Source organism: Heteronotia binoei, chromosome 16 (genome assembly GCF_032191835.1).
Source record: "Heteronotia binoei isolate CCM8104 ecotype False Entrance Well chromosome 16, APGP_CSIRO_Hbin_v1, whole genome shotgun sequence".
Classification (NCBI taxonomy): Eukaryota; Metazoa; Chordata; class Lepidosauria; order Squamata; family Gekkonidae; genus Heteronotia; species Heteronotia binoei.
Genome location: NC_083238.1, coordinates 33,030,019 through 33,046,873, shown reverse-complemented (window position 1 = coordinate 33,046,873; position 16,855 = coordinate 33,030,019). Strand labels below are relative to the sequence as shown.

Genomic DNA, 16,855 nt, shown 5'->3' with positions numbered 1-16,855 from the left:
GGCTGGCTGTGGAAGGGAAGGGGGGCATTTAAACATGCCTCTCCAATCATTATTAATCCCTTCCCCAGTCAGCCAGCTAGAGAAGGGAAGGGGGAAGAGATTCAGAGCAAAAGGAAGCAAAATGTGTGTGTGTGTGTGGGGGGGGGTAAAGGCTTCTTCCTAGGCAAAGTTGATTAGATTGGGGGGGGGGCTACTCCACCTATCAGGAGATTGGCTTCCCTGGAAGGAAGCAAAGCAGAGGGGTTTAAATATAGGCAGTCCTTCTAGGGAAGTTGATCTGACTGGTAGACCTGCCAGGCCTGATCATCTTCCCCTGAGAGGAAGCCCTTAAACCCCCTCTGCTTTGCTTGTCTCCCACTTTAGAGCAGGGGGAACCAAAATGGGGGGAGGTAAGGGCTTCCTCTCAGGGAAGCTGATCAGCCTGGCAGGTTGCAGGCTTGATCAGCTTCCCTGAGGGAAGCCTTCCCTCCTCTTCCCTCCTGCAGCTGTGGAATGACACAAGGAGAGAAGGGGGTATTTAAGCGTTAAGTACCTGCCCTTTCCTCCCTGAGTTGTGTACACTCCAAGATTTGAAGTAAAGGGAAAGTATTTAAAAGGGCTACTCCCTTCCTGTCACTCCCTGATGCTTGCTGCAGTGGACTCAGGGAGGAAAGGGAAGGTATGGGGAGCCGAATAAATTGGGCAATACTGATTTTTTTCCAGCTCCCAAACCAATACTGGGATTTAGGAATATCAGTATACATCAATATTTTCCTGAATTGGTATACCCGAACCCGAAAAATACCGATTTTTCTGTGTGTGCACAGCCCTAGGTAACACTGACTATCTCTGACCATATAACCAAGCCCACTCTTTTATTACAATGCATCTGATATGTTTGTGTTAAAACACTAAATTATGCCAAGATAGTCTTGCTTGTGCATAGAAAAATAGTTCTAGTTATTGAAAGTTAAAATTTAAAAGTATGAAAGTATAGATATTCTTTATAGTGTTGTATTAACTGCGTCAAAAATAAGTTGCAAAATAAAGGTTAAAGGTCACTTACCTGCAGCCTTTAACTGGATATCCTCAGGGTTGGGGTTTTTTTGCATGTGTGGAGATAAGACCTGAAACTTGCGGCATTTAAAATTTTTCTACAGATGAAAACAATATTTTACACACTTCATATTGACTTGCAGGATTTTTATTTTTTTTTAGTTTGTCTCACATGAAACAATGGGAAGCAAATATGGAACTAGTGGTGATGGGGTTTTGAAAAATGAGAACTGTTTTAAATGGTTGTTATTCAGGTGTTGAGAGGAATTAGCCTGTTTAAAGGTGAAATTTTCATGCCTCAAGTGGGTGTCATGTCTTCTGGTGCCAGCCATAATTGTGTGTCAGGATAGCTTGAGAATAATAGAGGATGACCAACTGGCTGGTTCCAAGGCATATTAATCTGGTTTTGGAATTTATTTATTTATTTATTACTTTAGTCTTCTATCTTGCCCTCTCCGCAAGTGGACTCAGGGCGGCTAACAAGTTTAGAACATTTACGATTACAATGTAAAACGATAAAATAACAAAATACATTTCACGGTGCAGTTCAGCTTCAGTATGTCTTTCTTCTGACAGTGGTCCTATAGTGATGGTAGTTCCTTAGGATTGTAGGGTGGCAGTCCTCTCCCAGTTTAGGTGTTGAAGGCCTGTCGAAATACTTCAGTTTTATAGGTCCTGCGGAATTGAGAGAGGTCCTGCAGGGCCCTTATGGCCTCCGGGAGGGCATTCCACATTTCTGGTGCTGCCACTGAGAAGGCCCTAGCCTAAGTGAAACAGTCTGGCCTCTCTTGGTCTGGGGATAGATAGTAGGTTTTGTGTCCCTGAATGCAGTGCTCTCTGGGGAACATATGGAGAAAGGCGGTTCCGTGGATAGGACAGCCCTTGACCATATAGGGCTTTAAAGGTGAATACCAACACTTGGAAACGGACTTGGAACACAATAGGTAGCCAGTGCAGCTCTTTCAGCACTGGTTGGATGTGCTCCCATCGAGGGAGCCCCATTAACTGCTGCAGTGTTCTGCACTAGCTGTAGTTTCCAAGTCAGAGACAAGGGTAGCCCCATGTAGAGAGCACTGCAGTGATCTATTCTCGAGGTGACCGTAGCGTGGATCACCATTGCTAAGTCTTCATGCTCCAGAAAAGGGGCCAGCTGCCGTACCCACCGAAGATGAAAAAAGGTGGATTTGGTAGTGGCTGCCACCTGGGCCTCCATCGCCAGAGAGGACATTAGGAACACTCCCAAGCTCTTGAGCTTAGGGGCCGGTATTAGTGGCACCCCATCAAGAGCTGGCAATGGGATCTCCCTTCCTGGGCCACTTCGGCTCAGATAGAGAACCTCCGTCTTTGCCTGAGCCAAGATGCTGTGGCTTGAAGAGCCAGGTCTAGATTGTCCTGGGTACAGTTGGACTGGCCACCCATCAATTAGACTTTCTTAGAAACCTGTAATTAGAGCAAATGTTAATGACCAAGAGATTTTAAAAAGTTTTCTTTTAAATTTCCATGTCAAGTGATTTAATTAAATTAATAAACCTATTTTAGTCAATCGATACACCATCCCTGATACCTTCCATGGCATGTGAGTCTTCTATGAGGCACAGACTTTACTGATAGTTGAAAGTTTGAAATAAAAAATAAACTGCATTCAGTGAAGTGTGTTGGAGTGTACAATAAATGGAAACAATGCAGTCAATGGTGATGTCATGTAAAATAGATAATGACACATACGTAACTTGAGAAAAAGGTTCATGCAGGATGTTTTTGAGTATCCCCTGCAATTCAAGTAACCCAAAATATATTAGTATATATTGTATGATATATATATTGTACGTTAGTACTAGGTACATATATATATACACATAAAATTATTGATTATACATTCAAAAGTGATAAGATATCATTTAAAAACCACAATACAATGGTTCTGCATATAAGTACCTATTCCTAATATAAAGACAAATGTCCAATCATATAAATACAAATTATATCCATATACCAGAACCAATACCAAATACATTTCAGTTAAAAGCCTTCCTCAGTGATAAAATTCAAACTGAGCACTCAGTAAATTTAACCAAAATATACGTAAAACTCATCATATACAGAATAGGCTTAAAATGAAAGGGGGAGTAGAGAGAGAATAATATTTATGTCTGTTAAACAATAATTTTTAAAAATAAAAAATACAGAACCGAGATAACTGTCTTACACGGAGTTCACCCATGGAGCAAGTGGTGATAAATATTCTTGACATGCAACATGGGCAAATCAAGATGTACAATATTTCATATTCCCATGGATCTAATATAACACATAAAGCAGGGGTGGCCAATGGTAGGTCTCCAGATGTTTTTTTGCCTACAACTCCCATCAACCCCTGCCAGCATAGCCAATGGCTGGGGCTGATGGGAGTTGTAGGCAAAAGACATCTAGAGAGTTACCATTGGCCACCCCTGACATAAAGCATATGACTAAATAACTGAAAATTTAAAAGTCTCCTAAATTTTAGAAGAAATGTATGTAGTTAACAGGTTTAAATGGAGCTTAAAGAGGAGCCAGCATAGGATTGGCTGGGGTGGCAGGAGTCAACCCCAGCTGAGGCAGCATGGAGCTCTCAGCTCCTGTTGCCACAGCAGATATTCTCTCTTGCAGCTCTGGGGTGGCTGGAGCAGCAAGAGGAGGCCCTACGGAGGTGGCACAGTGGTCTTAGCTCCCACTGCCCCAGACAATTCTGTGCTAGCTCCTCTTGCAGCTTGATTCTCCATTAATACCCTGTGGGGACTGTTGACTATAATGGTCCCCATAGGGTACAATGGAGCTGAAATTTCCCAAAGCTATTTCCTGAATATTTCCCAAAGCTAATTACCAGACTGGTGTTGGGATTCAGGAATATTGGAAAATGCTGATGGGGGAGGGGTTCAGTATACCTGACCCCCCCCCCCAAAAAAAAACACTTTTTGCACACCCCTAGTGTAAATATGGATTCACTTGGTGTGTTCTTAGCTTTATAAAAGGCTTGTTTGAGAATTTTGGAAGTATATTCTTTATTCTTTAATTGTTCCATAAGGATGTTGGTTTCTGTATAAAAATCTAGATAATAGCTGCCATTTTTTCTAAACAGCTGAGAAAAAAGGTAAGTTTCTGTTCAGGTGACAAGGATGGAAACTATAACCTGCTGAAAAAGAGCATCCATGGGTTTTCTGGAAACATCAGTATATAATTCAGTACCTTCCTTTTAAATCAAAACATCTGAAAGGCTAATCTTAGACCTGCCGTATACCATTTCAAATTTAATACTGTGATTTATAGTGTTAATATACTGGAGAAGAAGCTCCTCTGAACCTTTTCAAATGAAGAAGATATCACCCAACTATCTTTTATTTGGGATGATGTTGTTTCTATAGATATTATTATTAGGGATGAGTATGAACTGGGGAAAAGGTGGTTCGTGTTGGTTCACGATTCGTGTGATTGCCCGAGCCATTTCATAATTCATTGGTTCGTCTAGTTCATCTGGTCCCCAGGAGACACTAGACAGCAGTCGCATGGCTGGGGAAGGGAAGGGGAGGTATTTAAATGACACCCCCCCCTTCAGCCCACAATCTCTCAATTGTACCCTATGGAGCCATAGGATACAATGGTGACATTGTGCTGCTACTGCGGCATGATTCTACAGAGGAGAGGTTTAAAGTTTAAATCCCTTCTCTGGAGCCATGCCATAGCTGCTGCACAAATCTCTCCATTATATCTTATGACTCCATAGGATACAATGGAGAGATCACTCCTCTTCTGTCTTTCCTTTCTCAATCAGCCAGCTGGGGAAGTGAAGAAAGATCAGGGAGAGGTCTTCCTGTGGGATATGCTGGGCTGCTCAGTTGAAGCAGAGCCTGCAAAACATATGATCCTGCGGGGAGATGTCCTCCAATGAGCTCAGCTGGGGCTCTAAGGGAAGGCAGTTTGAACACCTAGGGAAGCTGAGGTTTGGAGGGGGTCAAGGCAAACAGGAGATTAATCCATCAAAAATCACATTTTTCTTCCTTTGGGCCAAATGTATTGGTGCTTTTCTGGGGAGCCTCCTGAATACTGTGTTAATGTGCTGTGGTGCTGCAGCTGGAAGGGAAATCTTCAGGGAATTTAGTCTGTCTAAAGTTGGCATATAGAGAGACCCTTCTCTTGCCCTTCAAAATTCCATCTGGACATCTGCTCATTAAACCCTACTCAGTTTGAAATGTGGACATAGATCAGAGAGCGATCCCTTCTCTTATTTTATTTACAGTTACATCTGACTCCTAACAAATTATGTGAAAATAAGTATTACTGAAATTGGTGGGAGTTAATGGCAAGCAGTCACTGATGTCAAGCAGACTGATATGCTCACCATTTTATTCACTAATTGCTCAGGAAGCATCTTATACTCATTCCTGGAAGTATGAAATAAGAGTCGGGACAGAGGGAAGATGCTACTCTAGCATGCAGCGGCTGCCATGTCTATTACCATGTGATACCTGTCTCAGTTATATGAAGTCATATGCTCCCATCATTCATCTTTTAAATATACCAGTGTAGCATGCTTGATTCAAATACAGAAAAAAGATCAAAATGAGGGGAAATGGTGGAGGAGAACCTATTACATATTTTATTTTACTGTGAACCTGCCAATGATGTGGGTATTCTGGGGGAAAAATAGAATCGGAAAGTTTTCCACATATTCCGGAAACTTCTCCCATCTGTCTAAACACAGCATGATCTGATTGAACATGTTTGTTTTGACTTCTGTTTAATAAACGTGTTTAAAAAGCACCCCGTGTTAATTTTATGTCCATAATAAAAATGAAGGGGTGGGGAATCAAGTGTGGTTTTAAAAGTTCAAATAAATTCAGATCTTTATGTGGAATTTTTTTTTATTGGGAGTAATACTTTTTTGGGAGACAATATAGTATGTACTTCCCATACATTGTTTACATTTGGGAGGAGGAATCCCAAGGGTCTTGAGAACTGTTGACATAATAATTTGAGCATCCTGAAAGAACTGCATGCTGTGTAGTCGATGTCCGTTTACATATTGCAACAGAATTTAACCCTCATCCACTAAATACTGGAGGACCTCAGTCTCACTATCACCTGCGTTACTAATTAGCCAAATATCAGATTGGTAACTTATATGCATAAGATGGTTTGCTTTAGTTTTGATTTGATCTGTACAGTTGATCTTTAAAAATTTGTCTTATGTATTTATTTCATTGGTACCCTGCCTTTCTTTCCAATGGTGACCCAAGACAGCTTCTCCTCTCCTTCATTTTATCTTCACAATGACCCTGTGAGGTAGGTGACCCAGAGAGAATGTGTCTGGCCCAAGGTCACCCAGAGAGCTTCTTTGCCACAAATAGGGATTTGAACCCAAGTCATTTAGATACTAGTCTGACGCTCTTAACCACTACACCACACTGGCTATTTATGGGTTCATCTGCGTCCTCCCACCTGATTTACAAATCAATAAAACATACATAAACTCTCACAAAATTCCTAAGGATAGTCATCTGAAAAATATTAATTGCAGCTTTGAAACTTCCAAGCATTCCTAAAACTGTATTGGAATGTCATCCATTCATTATTAATTTTAAGAAATGATTGTTTTAGAAATGGAATTTTTTTCCACAGGCAAATAAAGCACTGGGAAAAATATCCATTTTGGAAAAATTAATTTTCTGCTCCATAGCTCGAATCTGCAACCAAGGAGATAAACTTTACTTCCATGTCCACATAAGAGATTTGCCATATAGTATCCAAATAAATGACTGACAGTTGTATAATCCGTTTTCTCTAACATCACTTTTACTGTCTGTCTTGGATTTTTGAACTAGCGCGATGCACTGGTTAGTGTGTTGTACTAGGACCTAGGAGACCCAGATTTAAATCTGTACTTCTCCTGAGGCTCACTGGGTAACCTTGAGCTGGTCATATGTTCTTAGCCTAACTTGCCTCACAAGGAGAGGAGAATGGTGCATGCCATAAAATGTGAAAACTGATTCCAACAAAGATGGAGGTTCTGTGATGGGGTGGCTTCAGGGCTGGGGTCCAGACTTCCTGCTCTCAACGGGGCATCATTGATGATGGCACAGTCTGTCAGGAGTCTGGGTGTGACCCTGGATGCCTCCTTGAGTATGGAGGCCTAGGTCACACATATGGCCAGGCTGGCATTCTTCCACCTATGCTAAGCTCGGCAGTTGGCCCCTTTCTTGTTGCTTCCTGACCTAGCCATGTAATCCATGCAACCTCCAGGCCTAGGCTACTGTAACTCACCTTACACTGGCCTGCCCTTGAGACTGACCCCAAAGTTCCAACTGATCCAGAATGCGGAGGTGTGAGTCCTGACAGGAACGCCACAGACTGCACATATATAACCTCTGCTGTGCAGCTTTACTGGCTTCCAGTGGAGCACTGAGTCAAGTTTAGGGTTTTGGTGTTGACCTTCAAGGCCCTGAGCAGTTCCCTGGAGAGCGATATGCTCTTTAGATAACAATCTGCTGGTGATCTCTGGCCCTAGGGACATCTGGCTTTTTTCAGTTCTGACCCCAGTCTGGTGGGAGTGTCTGCCAAACAATATAAGGGCCCTGTGGGACCTTATGCAATTCTGCACTGCCTGCAAGGCAGAAATGTTCCATCAGGCCTTCAGTTGATGGCTGCAAGGGACTGTATTCTAAGTGGCACCCTCCCCTGCTCTCCGAACCCTAAGACTGATTTAATTCCTCCCCACATCCACGAGGAAACTGAATTTTGCCACTTGATTTCTTAAAATTAATGTATTGATATATTGATATGGTTTTTATTGATTTTATGTTATATATTGCCTAAAAAGGTAAAGGTAGTCCCCTGTGCAAGCACCAAGTTGTTACCGACCCATGGGGTGATGTCACATCATGACGTTTTCGTGGCAGACTTTTTAATGGGGTGGTTTGCCATTGCCTTCCCCAGTCATCTACTCTTTACTCCCAGCAAGCTGGGTACTCATTTTACCAACCTCAGAAGGGTGGAAGGCTGAGTCAACCTTAAGCGGGCTACCTGAACCCAGTTTCCACTGGGATTGAACTCGGGTCGTGAGAGAGCTTGGACTGCAGTACTGCAACTTACCATTCTGAAGATGCTGCAGCATTAAACACATACTGTACCTTTAAGGCACATTGTAGGGAGTCATGGCACCTTGTTTGGCATTCTTTATGCATGAGAATTGCCAGCTTTCTCTAGTGCAGCTGCCTGTGCAATCCTATGCAGTTACTGCAGTCTGAGCCCACTGAGGTCAATGGGCTTTGTCAATTTAGTGTAAATGGTGGTGGTTCATGTCTGGGTCTTTGCACAGCACTTCTCTCCTGGAGAATTTATTGCTGTTGTTGATACACATGAGCCAGTTCATTCTCTGTATGTATTTCATGAGCTCTGTAGTTAGTATTTTTTTTTTTGCATATAGTAACTGAAACACACAAAAACGTTTCTGTATCCATTTTTAAGTAATTTTATTTGAGCTTTTGTTAAAAGCTATCCTCTTGACCTGTTTAGGCAGCTATGATCTTACTTTCAGTTATGTTCATGTCCCTTAGTTCTTGCAGACTCATAGGGTTGGATTCAGTGATGCTTAAGTGGAACCATAAATTGACTTAGCACAATTTGACTTTCACATGTTCTCTGCAACACCAGGCCCTTTCCTTCATATAATAGCGCCTAGAAATAGTTTACATAAGATATTGCGCAATTGCAAGTGCAGATACAGTAAGTGTGACTTTGTGCAAGTGGCTACTGTGGTCATCTTGAATTTCTGCTTGTGCAGGAGCTCAAGTATGAGTGGAAATTTTGTGTTGGATTAATTTACAAGGAATTTAATAAACATGTATAATCATTGTCAACTTTCTTGAGTTTCTTTTTAAACAAAGGCATCTGCTTATTTAAATCAGAGTTCTTATGAAAATTTTATATTTAAAAGATCCCAGTAATCCTTGGTAATTGATCAAATATGCTGTTTGTTCCAATTCTTCTGTGGACCATTTATATTTTCTAGACAGCAAAAACAATTGCTTATCTTACTGGTAACAGTTTTTATGTTAAACTTTCTCGCATAGGTATTTGTAATCTCAGTAGCTAGGTGCACCTTTTAAATTCAGAATTGATGCTAGCAAGAGCACCTGACGTTTCAGCTGGAGCACAGTGCTATTTATGTCAAAGGTGAAAGATCCTTAAGGCTTGCTTCCCTCTGTTGAGTAGGCCAGTTCCTGATAGGTTTTTATTTCCCCCAGATATTAGGATTAAAGAAGAGGAGCCTGATCCAGAAGAGTGGCAGCTTGGTGGTGATTCGACACTGAATACCAATGACCTGACACATTTGCGAGTGCAGGTGGTAGATGAAGAAGGGGACCAACCGCATCAAGAAGGGAAAAGATTGCGAAGAGTCGCATGTACCTGTCCTAATTGTAAAGAAGGTGGTGGAAGGTGTGCATTTTGGCTTCCTGTGTAGTAAATGTGCTTGGAATCAATGAGACAAAGGCAGGGGAGGGGGCTCATTTATTTCCACACCTGTAGCCATGACAGTTCTCTGCTTCTGGTACTTAGAGTGGAAAAAGGCAGGTAGTTAGTTGGGGGATTAGGTGCTGTGTTGGGGTTCTTTTGTTTAGCAGAGGCCGCTCCTGATCCAGTTGATCCCTATAAAATATGCTGCAATGCACTTCTTTCCATCTCAGCGAAGTACACTACTTACTTAAACTGTCTGGCAATACTATGGTCAGCAACTTTGTTTTAATATGCATTTTAACAGGGGCACTAATTTGGGGAAAAAGAAACAGCACATCTGTCACATACCGGGTTGCGGGAAAGTATATGGAAAGACGTCTCACCTGAGAGCTCACCTCCGCTGGCATTCTGGGGAGCGTCCATTTGTTTGCACTTGGATGTTCTGTGGCAAAAGGTTTACCCGCAGTGATGAACTACAGCGGCACAGGAGAACACATACAGGTTATCCATTTTTTTTTGTGTGTGTGTGCGCGCGCGCGCAATGGAACTTGATGATAAGAGAACAAAATGTTCAGCTAAAAACCTTCCTGATAGTTAAAATCATCTCTAGAGGGCCATGTGCCCTTCAGAACTGAGATGTATCTACCAGAGATGTAGCATTCTTTGTTATGCTTTATACGTGGAACTCCCTCTGGGTGCTAATTCATGTAGTGCAGTTACATTGCTGAATTTCAAGCTCTGGATGAAAACTCTAATTATTTATTTGGGCTTTTCCTAGTGGTGGTTCTGTGGGAGTTATTTTTTTCCTCTCCAGAATGAGTTTTCATTATTTTGCTCGTTAAACTTGTATATTCAGAAATTGTTGTAAACCACCAGTGGCTTGGTAGGGGGAGTGTGAATATTTTAAATACACACTGTTTTCTGATTGATGTTAATTTAGGAATGTTTTGGAGGAAAATTTAGCCTTCAGTTTCTTCTTTTGTGGCAATATGCTGAAATGGCATGCAGTTCTACACTCAAAAGGCTGTTTATCCCAAGATAAGTTTGTTTTGTTTGTTGTCATGTTCAACAGCTTTTACATGCACTGATGTGAAAGACTCCTTTGCTTTATGTTTTCAACAGGGGAGAAGAAGTTTGTCTGCCCAGAATGTTCAAAACGCTTCATGAGAAGTGACCACCTTGCCAAACACATTAAAACACATCAAAATAAAAAGGCTATCCATGCTAGCAGTACAGTGCTGGCATCGGTAGAAGCCGCACCAGAGGATACTTTGATTACTGCAGGTGGAACAACACTTATCCTTGCTAATATTCAACAAGGTTCTGTTTCAGGGATAGGAACTGTCAATACATCTGGCACCAGCAATCAAGATATTCTTACTAATGCTGACATACCTTTACAGCTTGTTACTGTTTCTGGAAATGAGACAATGGAATAAATATTACACAAGATACCTATTAATTGTGGTTATTTTTATACAGTAGTGAGAAGAATATTGTTCCTAAGTTCTTAGATATCTTTTTATTGATGTGCAAAAATTTTTGGATTGACAGTAACTTGGTTATACACGACACTGAAATGCCTTACTTTGTATGATATTCCATAGTATATTAAAATGGTAAAATTGCATGGGTTTTGTAGGTACTTTTGGAATCTAGAAGAGATTAAATTTTACCAACTTGTATAAAAAAATTTAACGATGGAAATGGTAGTCTAATCAAATGCATCAATCCTTTGTGGTTTAGTGTAAAAATGAGAACATGTTGGTATTTATCTATTGTAAGATAAAAAGTTGATTGGTGAAAAAGAAATCATGTTATGATAAAGAAATTTTGTAATTTTCTTGATGACTGGAATTTTTATTATGCATAACTGACAAATCAAGTTTCCAAGCAAATGTTACATAGTGTAGGCTTTACTTAGCTCATCAAGTTGTCATTTTGAAGCTAATTATTTTAATTGGGTTAACTATGTACAATATTTTAAGCATTACTCTTGTAAGATTTTGAAAATTACATTTTAACATGGAACTCTAGGGATAGTCACCTTTTAAATCCTGTTGAAAAGCCATGTTTAAGGTTTAATTTTGCCAAAATAATGTCTTGTTAATATACTTTCAGTAACCAATTTGGGCAATATAACCAATGTTTAAAAATACTCAAAAGCTTAGAGAAATAGGTTGCAGCATTCTGGGTGGTAAAACAATTATTATTAAGATCCCTTTTCTTGAATATTGGAGGACCAAAAACCAAGAGGTGTTCATTTCAGCAGTGGTTTTATCTGATCTTGTCTCCAAAAATATCTGTCTTGTCAGGGCCTTAAAAGCCATCATGTAAATTACCAGTAAAAACATATGCAAATGATGGAAAACCAGTTCCATAGGGACATTACTTCAAACCACATTAATATTAGTCATAGAGAAATAATAATTTTGCAAGGCTTCCTTCTGTTAATCTTTTGGTTTAGTTGATCTGCATTTAAATGTCCACATCTTTCCTTTATGCTTGTTTCCTTAAATTGTATGTATCCAGTACATTTAACTGATAAACATATATGTTTTTTATTAAGCTGAATTCTTTTTTATTTTTTAATTACTGTTTATATTTTCAATTATAGAAAAATGTACAAATTTAATTTGCATAGCCGGTCTGTAAGTGCTCTACCATTTTACAAAAAAGTACAATAATTACAACAGTTCACCTATTTACAAACATTTGGAAATCTGTTCATTTGTTCTTAAAACCACCTCAAATTTAAAGGCTACCTTATTGTACGTTTAAAGTGTATTATAACAGTGTGGTAGTTAATAAAACACTATTTTTTTCCCCTTTTGACTTGCGGTTTCTGGTCTCCTTGGCTTTTGCTTTAAGAGTGACAGTTGACTTAACATGCTTTTTTGGCACCTGAAGTAGTAGGGGTGAACTATTCTGCAAAACTGCTACCCTTCATTTTAAACCAATAGGTCAGGATAGGTCTTCCCTCATCCTTCATTCAAATAACTAACCAGCATTGTCAGCTAGATACTAAATACAATCCAGTGTATTCTGAGAGTCTGTTGTACCTCTGTGTGTATGTTCTGCTAGCTACAGTTTAGTGACTTATTTAGAATAGTCTCTGAGATGGGTACTTTCCATGGTCACAGTTGCCATGGGTAGTATGCTTTGCCTGAATTTTAGGGTACAATGGACTTTTCTTCAAATGTTCTTTCTGATACCGAATAGTCACACAGGAGAATATGAGATCATCAGCAGACTTGCAATCTGGAGACAAGGGAGGAGATACTATGTGGAGGCACCTGCTAATACAGGTGGAGCTTGCACACAACCCTTATCAGGTTGCAAGCCCATTAGCAGCCATATACACTTCCATAAGTAGTGATGCAGGGATGGATGGATGTCTTTACTGTCTCGCGATTTGCCTATTTCACAGCATTATGGTGGGAAAGAGGCTTCATTCCGTTTCCTTTCCAAGGATGGTTAATGGCTAAATATATGGCCAAATATAGGAAAACCATCCCATTTCCATCCACCTTTAGACTTGAAGTTTGAGCATGTGTCAGTATCAGCTTCTGTTGCTGGATGGAGAGAAAAATGCAGAGGGTTATTTTTTACTCCAGGTTTCTTCACTCTCATTTCTCCTCACTACTGTTATCATCCTTGCTTGCTAGTGCTGCCTCTTTCCCCACGTTTAACAATTGAGACAGGATCTTTTTGTCCCCCTGCTGTTCTCTGGAAATCCTAGTCCTATAGGAGCAGCTGCATTCTGTAATAATTGAAATTTCTGTAATGTCTTTGGCAGCCCTATATAAAGCATGTTACAGTAGTCTAGCCTTGAGGTACAGTAACATGGATTAACAAAGCCAAATCAGCTTTTCCAACTCTTCACATGATCTACAGGCAATAATTATCCCATTCAGCTACCCATTGGTTAAAAGTACTGGCTTATTTCTGCTTAATTCTTATTGTGCATCTCTGATTGCTCATATTTCTGACATCCTGCAGGGCACAGAAATTAATGCAGGATATGTTTGATAGAGTGCTAGTTTTGTGATCACAGATCAAAGGTTGAAAAATGTGTACAGTCAGCTTCTTCTGGAGTCTTAGAAATGAAGGTGCTTTGATAGGATTTTCATTGGTTGAGCTTTAGGAGGTGTGCTATGGGACGTCTCTGTAATTGTTGTGTGTTTCCTGAAAGTCATTGTCATAAGGTGGGCTTTGACATTTAGATGTTGGTACCAGTGTTCCTGCTAGGGTGCACTGGTGCATCAATTTTTAATACTTAGCACAGAGCTTTTTGGCCCAGCGCACAAAGGGAGAGGCTTCCTGAATGAAGGCAGGGAACACGGTTTCTAAATTGGCCCAGAGAACAAAATCAAATTTCTGTCTGTTTAGACAGCCAAGAGGAACAAAGAGAAGGTAGTGCCTTTAAGGAGGAGGTAAGTGATGATTGGACAGGGGCCGGAGGGTGGGGCAAACTGTTAGCGAGAGTGCGAAGACTTGAGTTCCTTCTACTGATGGCTGTTTTGATTCTGTGTTTGCTTTGGAAGGAATAAGAAAAAATGTGGGCAGAAAAGGCCCCCTCAGATCCATAAACTGGCCACTTTCTGCAAGAAGGCGATGGAGGAGTGAAGGGGCAAAAGGAGATGGCAGTCTTGTAGGAAGATCTGCTTTGGGGAGGCCTGTGTGACTATTCGGTATCTTGTGTTGCAAATGTGGAAATCTGGTGTACAGGGTGAGCTCCCCCCTCATCCTGTAGCTGCCCCTCCTTCCTTTTTATTTTGAACACCAAAGAAGAAAAAATGGTGGAGTATGTGTGCGTATGTAGACAGAGAAAGAGGAGAGAAGAAACTATGAATTTAAAAATGAATATCTTCTAATCAGGCTTCTTATGATTCACAGCGCCCAAAAAGTTGTAGTGAAACTTCTGTTTACTTCCATCCAGCAGCGTGCGTTTACCAAAGTTTTATTGAATGCTCACACCGGGAAGTTGGGTGCTCCTCCTCTCTTGCTCAGCTCCTGTGAGGCAGAGGTCAAGGTGAACCAGGGAAGAGAGCATCAATGAGAGAGGCGCTTGCCTCAAAAACTCCACCGTGTGTGTGTGTGTGTGTCTGAGCTTGGCTGCCTGGCTGCACCAGATTGTATGACGTGGAGTTGCAGGGCAGCTGCACCATGCTTGATTGATGCTGAGTGATTGTGCGTGGTTCGCAGTGCCACCTTGAGCTGGGTGTCTGAACCGTGCATCACTACACCAAGATGAGTTGGCTCCTGCCTCCCGGGGGAGGAGAGGAAAGCGTCAGTGCGAAAGGGGCAAGGGAAGGAAGGGGGGATGATAGGCACAGTAAATTGGCAGGCTGTGGCTCGCAGGTAGCAAAGGGGGGAGAGAGGAGGAGGATGGTGGAGGTATGTCACATGGTTAGTGCCACATTTTTGAGTCAGTTCTGTTAACCGTGGTCAATCACAAGAGTTTCTGGTAACAGTCTCAAGGCTCAGGGTACAGTTGTATTGCTAAATCTGACTCTGAATTCTACTCAGATGGGAAACTTGCCTGGCAAATATTGGAGTGCATTTCAGCTCTTCAGAAGGAAAGTGGGGTATATGTATAAGCAGGCACTGAAAAAATATCTCTTTAGGGCAAAGTTCAAAGTGCATTTGGATCCTGTTACCGTTAGGTGGATCTATAACTGGTTGACAGATTGCACCCAAAGAGTGCTTGTGAATGGTTCCTCATCCTCTTGGAGAGGAGTGACAAGTGGAGTGCCTCAAGGATCTGTCCTGGGACCTGTTCTGTTCAACATCTTTATAAACAATTTGCATGAAGGAATAGAGGGAATGCTTATTAAATTTGCCAATGATACTAAATTAGGAAGGGTTGCAAATACAGTAGAAGACAGAAACGGGATACAGGATGACCTTGACAGGTTGGAAAACTGGGCTAAAACCAATAAAATGAATTTTAACAGGGATAAATGTAAGTTCTGCAATTCGGTAGGAAAAATCCCATGCATAGTTATAGGATGGGAGAGACTTGTCTTAGCAGTAGTATGTGGGAAAAGGATCTAGGGGTCTTGGTGGATCATACGCTGAACATGAGTCAACAGTGTGATGCGGTGACTAAAAAGGCAAATGCAATTTTGGGCTGTATCAACAGAAGTATAGTGTCCAGATCACATGATGTGATGGTATCACTTTGCTCTGGTAAGACCTCATCTGGAGTATTGTGTTCAGTTTTGGGTACCACATTTTAAGAAGGATACAGACAAGCTGAAACGGGTCCAGAGGAGGGTGACAAAGATGGTGAGGGGTCTGGAGACCAAGTTTTATGAGGAAACGTTGAAGGAGCTGGGGATGTCTAGCCTGGAGAGGAGACGGCTGGGAGGTGATATGATCACCATCTTCAAGTACTTGAAGGACTGTCCTACAGAGCAGGGGTGGCCAACAGTAGCTCTTCAGATGTTTTTTGCCTATAACTCCCATCGGCCCCAGCCAGCATGGCCAATGGCTGGGGCTGATGGGAATTGTAGGCAAAAAACATCTGGAGAGCTACCATTGGCCACCCCTGCTATCGAGGATGGTGTTGAATTGTTTTCTGTGGTCCCGGAAGGTAGGACCAGAACCAATGGGTTGAAATTAAATCAAAAGAGTTTCTGGCTCAACATTAGGAAGAACTTCCTGACTGTTAGAGCGATTCCTCAGTGGAACAGGCTTCCTCAGGAGGTGGTGAGCTCTCCTTCCTTGGAGGTTTTTAAACAGGCTAGATGGTCATCTGACAGTGATAAAGATCCTGTGAATTTGGGGTAGGTATTTGTGGGTTTCCTGCATTGTGCAGGGGGTTGGACTAGACCCTGGAAGTCCCTTCCAACTCTATGATTCTAATTCCTGCCATGCAGAGTGCCCTCATTACTGTATTTTATTTAGTCCTATTATGGAAGTCAGAACAGTAAATATGATTCTTCTTTCCTCCATTTTTATCCTTACAACATTTCTGAGGCTGAGAGACATTGAAGGACCATGCCCCAGGACTGAGTGGCAATCTGAACCCAGATCTACCCTCCTCCATTGCTAGACTAGTGAGATACACTGACTGCTATACCACACTGACTTTCTAAGATATATTTTGCATTTTTCAGAAGTTTCCAATGAGTTGAAACTAAGCTAGCAGTCTAATAAATGTGATACTCATTATTCTGTGAGTTGTTTCACATGGGCCCTGTATTGAAATTATTGTTGCGTGTGGAAACAATGGTCACATGCGGAAAGCATGCAGGAGTCTGTTTTGTTATATGCATTTTGATGCTGTGGCTCTCTGTGTAGAGAAAATATATTGTGTATA

General features: G+C 41.3%; 1 protein-coding gene across 3 annotated transcripts in view; it reads left to right on the top strand.

Annotated features, from left to right (window-relative positions):
• Window positions 1-12,358, top strand: part of SP3 (Sp3 transcription factor) — a 30,911-nt gene extending 18,553 nt beyond the window's left edge. For all 3 annotated transcript variants that reach the window (XM_060257423.1, XM_060257421.1, XM_060257422.1), the window contains 3 exons: window positions 9,315-9,507; window positions 9,830-10,026; window positions 10,648-12,358. In XM_060257423.1, the coding sequence (XP_060113406.1) occupies window positions 9,315-9,507; window positions 9,830-10,026; window positions 10,648-10,964 (707 nt within the window). In that variant the 3' untranslated portion in view covers window positions 10,965-12,358. The remainder of the gene's footprint in view (window positions 1-9,314; window positions 9,508-9,829; window positions 10,027-10,647) is intronic.
• Window positions 12,359-16,855: the final 4,497 nt, after the last annotated feature.